Source organism: Protopterus annectens, chromosome 11.part0, assembly GCF_019279795.1.
Source record: "Protopterus annectens isolate FY-2018-M chromosome 11.part0, PAN1.0, whole genome shotgun sequence".
In the NCBI taxonomy this organism is placed as follows: domain Eukaryota; kingdom Metazoa; phylum Chordata; order Ceratodontiformes; family Protopteridae; genus Protopterus; species Protopterus annectens.
In genome coordinates this window covers 27,257,945-27,263,515 of record NC_056745.1, presented here as the reverse complement: position 1 = coordinate 27,263,515, position 5,571 = coordinate 27,257,945, and the positions used below count along the sequence as shown (strand labels likewise).

At 40.2% G+C, this 5,571-nt stretch overlaps 1 gene segment (V, D, J or C); it reads right to left on the bottom strand.

The window, feature by feature from the left end:
- Positions 1–2,296: 2,296 nt before the first annotated feature.
- LOC122815988 lies at positions 2,297–3,471 on the bottom strand. The segment is given in 2 exon segments: positions 2,297–2,735; positions 2,821–3,471. Coding segments are annotated over 2 exon segments (363 nt in total).
- Between the last annotated feature and the right edge of the window lie 2,100 nt (positions 3,472–5,571).

The following is a 5,571-nucleotide window of genomic DNA, read 5'->3' as shown; positions in this document are numbered from 1 at the left end:
ACATGTCAAACAGAGCACCTCACTGGCCCTCTTCAAGAGAAATCTTGATGAGTGGATGGGAAACAGAAAATTCACCCTGGAGATCACTCCAGTGGGTCTACTCAACAGAGGTACTGGGAACTACTGTCAGGTGGCACGATGCCAGGGTAATCCTATGGCTAGACTTGTAAAGGCTCCAGGGCATTAGCCTAGTACACACCCATGAACTTTATAAGACTTGTCTCTGCTCCTGCTCTATCCCAGACTGAACTAGTCCCGCTCTCCCTTCGCTCTCTTCCTTCCCTGAATTTTCTTCTTGCTAATTATGTCTTGGAATCCAGTCAATCTAATTCTTACATAAAGGACAAATATAATTTTGCCTAAGCTATGTTATCTAATCATTTCAGTTTCAAGGTGTGTACTCAGTGTGTATAAATGAATCTCTATGAGCTGCAGCTAGTGAATTATTTAACTATTAACAATGGTTTTAACAACTTATCTCCTTCCAAATATTTGCATTCTGTATACAAAAAGGCAGGAGTTAGAGTCGGATGTGGCAGAGTTAAAGATGTTAAGATTTGCACTGGGTGTGATGAGGGTGGACAGGATCAGGAATAAGTATATTAGAGGGTCAGCCCAGGTTGGAAGGTTTGGAGACAAAGCCAGAGAAGCAAGATTACATTGGTTTGGACATGTGCTGAGGAGGGATGCAGAGTATATTGGGAAAAAGATGCTAAGGATGAAGCTGCCAGGTAACAGGAAAAGAGGAAGGCCTAAGATAAGGTTTATGGATGTGGTGAGAGAGGACATGCAGGTGGTTGGTGTGACAGAGCAAGATGCAAAGGACAGGAAGAAATGGAAATAGATGATCCGCTGTGGTGATCCCTAATGGGAACAGCCGAAAGAAGATGCTGATATCTAAGTTCACACTGTATGAACTGTAATAGTGATTTTGTTTTACTTTAATATATTGTTCTTCAGTAGAAGGTTCTGCAATCACTGCCACTTAAATTTTATCATATTATGTGAACATGATGGTTTTCTCTCTGGACATCTGCTGAAAATGGGATATTACCCCAGTTAGTGAGATTTTGTAAAAAAAAAAAAAACAAGGTCGACCATGTCATGGCATGCACTATAACCTGAGGATGGATTCAGTTCCAACAATATTACTCTTTTTTTTTTTTTTCTAGTTCCACCTCACCATTAGGACCCTCCCTCTTTTCTATGCTGAGTAAGAAAATGCATGTGGATTGAGGCAAGAAAGAGCGGTACATGGTAAGGGGTGACTGAAGCTTATTGATCTAAATCTAATATATCAGATAAAGAAAGAGAAAAACATAGAGAAGGAAAGAAGATAGCAACAATATAAAGATACAGAGCTCTTTAATCTCTTATGTCAAGAATTAGGGAGAATGAGAAAAATAATCAGGGATAAATGGTTCTAATCAGAGCACTTTTTACAAATGATAGTGGTCTTAAAAAGCTAGAGAGTAAGACAACTTGAATTGGCATGCATTTTGTGATGTAAAACAGGTTTGTAACTGTAATGATTTTCATGCATCAGCAGCTATAATTATTCATTTTCCTGAAAAAAGTCATATATTAGTGAGTGAGAGAACATATTCAACCAAAATCAGGGACAGCTGAGAGGTATGCCGAGACTTCTGGAGCCAAATACATATCCCGATAGGGGGACTGGCCTGTACTGCTAGATGGTCGGGCTGGTCCTTTAGTAGTGAAGGAACCAAGCAAAAGCACAGTTCCTGACAAAGGGTGACAAGCCAATTAGGTGACGAAGGTCCTGGGTTACCAGAAAGGGTAGAGATAAGATAGGAAATAAAAAGAGGAACAGAGCACAGAAAGCAACAAAAATCACATGAAATACAGGAGTAAAAAGGAAAAGCCCCTAAAAAGGTGACTAGGAGAAAAGGCCAAATTGCAATTTTTCAGCAATGTTGCTGATTTTTTGCTTATTTGACTTTGTCTCTGATAAATGTGACTTTTGAGACAAAACAGTGTCAGCTCCATTAAACGAAGACAGACGTGGCTGAACAAGCATATTCAAGGGCCTATTATATGAAGACTTTTTTTGTGGGGGAGGGCTTTATCTACGATTCAAGAGCTAATATGTGACTGACTGATTGTGTCACTCTTTGGTGTTACATAATTGCTGCAGATGTAGGGAGTCAATAGCTGGAAGAAGAATTACAGCACAGTATTGTGCCCCCCCCCCCCCCCAATACAAATCACGCGTGTCTGTCAGGAGTCGCGTGCTCTCAAAGTAACTGTTGTCCACTGCATGTTTTCATTCTAATTGATTGCATTCTTTACTGTATTAATTGCAGTGACATCAGTTTTTAGAGTTACACTAATCACACATACAGGAACAGCACGATGTGGACACCCACGGTTATTGTACACGTTATCTAGTCATTCCTTTCACCGTGACTGTCTCGCACAGTAATACATGGCGGTGTCCCCCACCTGCAGTTTATTCATCTGCAGGTAGAAGCTGGAGCTGTCCTTGGATGGAGAGAACCGGCCCTGGATATCAGGGTGGTAGTAATTGTTACTACTGCTGGAGATATAGTAGCTGATGAGCAAATCGAGCCCCTTCCCGGGGACCTGCCGTATCCAAGCCATCCGCGTAGTGCTGACATCAAACCCGCTGGCTGTGCACGTGAGCGTCACGGACTGACCGGGCTGTTTGACTTCGGCCTCAGACTGGGTCAGTACGATGTCGGGTCGGACACCTGGAAAACACGGAAACACAGTGTTACGGAAAAACAAGATGCAGCTGATACATAAATGTATCACGCAGGTAGCAGTTTGACTTACATTGTAGCAGTGCAAACAGAACAACAATCAGAGATCCTAACATCCTCATATCTGTGTTTTAACTGCTTGTATTTCTGCATCCAACGCTCTGCCGATCTCGGTCACTCTCCACTACAGCAGGGGGTATTTAAACTTAAGGGCTGCTCTGCTTTGCATAAAATAAGTCGATCAAAGGCACATATTGTTAATGGGTTTTAGTCCCACTTCCGTACTGTAACACGACGGATCAAGGTTTCTCAGCTGTGCAGTATTTCGCCGATTGTTCAGATTTTTGCAAATTTTGGTCTCTTCTTTACAAAACGTGGTTTTCTGGAAATATATTGAAAGTTCAGTCCAGCAAATAATGACAGACATTTGAGTTTTTGACTTAATATCCTTCAGAAAAATCAGCTTTATGCAACACCGTTTATTCTAGCAACATTATGAGTTTATATAAGCAACATTTTAAGTCTGTCCCTGGTTTTGGCCTTTTGCCCCATTACTTTATTTCTTTTGGCTTTCTCCACATTGTTTGCATTGAGAGATCAAGGTGTGCAGGAGCAGGTCACTTACCCAGACTCTGTCCCTAGAAAATTTACCGGCTAACATGATTTCAGTAAATGGATACAATTAACTGTGAGTGGACACAAAGTGTCACACACCTAAACTAGGAGGATGGGGGGTGCCCGGAACGCAACATGCAACTTAAAAGGCGCAGTCAGGAGATACCGATGTGAACGGGAGTAGCCCAGGGAGCGTGTGTGTGTGTGTGTGTGTGTGTGTGTGTGTGTGTGTGTGTGTGAGTGCGTGGAGGTGGGGTCGTGAATCCTGCAGCAATGTCGCAAACAGTTACAGCTATCATAACAGGCGAGTTTTTTATTTTTCAAATTTGAACAATTTGAGAAAAACTTTTTTTTTCTTTTGCTCAACTGAAAATTGGGGAAGTGCACAGTACACTTGATGAGCTAGCTAAGGTTCTGAGGGGTTAACATACCTCTCAGCCTCTTAGCACAGCAAATCCGGACACAGCCTAAAATAATAGAAGACAAAGACACCAAAGCAGGGACAGATTTTTAATATTGCTCTTATAAAGTTGCTGGAATAATATGATTTGTATTAGCATACATTTTCTAAAAGTTATGAAGTCTGACATTATTATTATTTAGTAACTTCAATAATTAGTGATTTGCCAGAAAAACAAACATTTAATGAGGAACAGACCAAAAATTAGGCGACAATCTGGACATTCTACAAAAAACAGGGCAGTTGAGAGGTATGTAATGTCATAACAATGAAAATTTACAAACTTCTCTTTATTATTAAGACAAGCAAGTATAGAAGTGGATTTCCTCAGTGTTACTATTCCCTCAGAATTAGAGACAATGCTAAAATAATCAGGCGCAAAGGTCCTAAAATTAGAGACTCCGATTAAACAGACCCTGGGATTCAATAAACTCCATGCAAGAATAGCACTATTCTTGCATGGAGTGGATCATGTTTATATAGCACAGCAGCGCGCCTTGCATATTCCTGAAGGCACGCTGCTGTTCAGCCTATTCAAACTGTGAATGAATTCAGGAGGCATGCCCAAGTAGTGCACAGACATTGAACATGCCCCCTGCACTCATATAGTGCCGTACAGCACTTTCTAATAGGATCTGGCATAATATTACAGAATTATTCTAATATTATGCCATTATTTCAGTGTCCGTGGACACTGAAATGAAATAAATGATCATTTCAGTGTCCACGGACACTGAAATACATATAGCATCAGGAAAGCAATGCAGGGAGTGTGTGACAGGTTCTGTGACATACCCCCTGTATTGTAAAAGTGCTGTACAACACTTCCACAACCTGCTAAAGCAGGAAATGTGTGCAAATGCACAAATAATGGGGTTAAATCCCTGAATAGGAACACAGAATACATATTGCCCTCACAAACTTAGAAAGTTGATAGAAAACAGGTCATGCATTAGCATGAATTATGGAAGGGTAGAAGTCTGAAAGCAAATATATGCCAATATTCTTTGACAGCACTCCATGTGGACAAAGACACAAATAGTGGGGGGGGGGCAATAAAATAGAGACACATCTGAAAAATTGTCCTCACACACTTAGAAAGTGGACAGAAAACAGGATATGTTTTAGCAGGAGTCTTTGAAGGATAGAAGCCTGAAAGCCAAAAGAATGCCATTATTTCCTGACTGCAGTCCTCAATGACTTGTCAGAACACCAGAATACTCACTTATATAACATAATAATATAATAATAATATTATATATTTTTTTCTAGGCTAAGGAATGTTTAAGCATAGCTAAGCGGGTGTGCGTCTTATGGCCCACCACTTACCATAGCTTAAACATACCATAGGAGATAAATACAAATATGCAGGTGACACTTTCAACCCAAGATAGTGTAGTGTTTAGAGTCCTAGCTTTGCATGCAGGCATTTGCGGTTTGAGTACCAAAACAGGCAACTTATTTTTCTATGAGAAAATAGTGTTAAAATTATTTTTGTAAACTTAAATTATGTAGCAACTGTTTTTTGTCAACCAGGGTAATGTAGCTGGTGTACAGTGTAAGCGTGAGTGCATATAACATGTGAAACTACCCATGTACACACAAGTGCGCTATACAGTATAGTCACACCCACTGCCAATGTAAGGAAAGCACATAGAGGGATGTCATGTAAAGTATATGATATACACTTAATAAATGAAATCAGTCTTTTGATATATTTAAAAAATAAAAAGTGAGCAATGGTTCGCA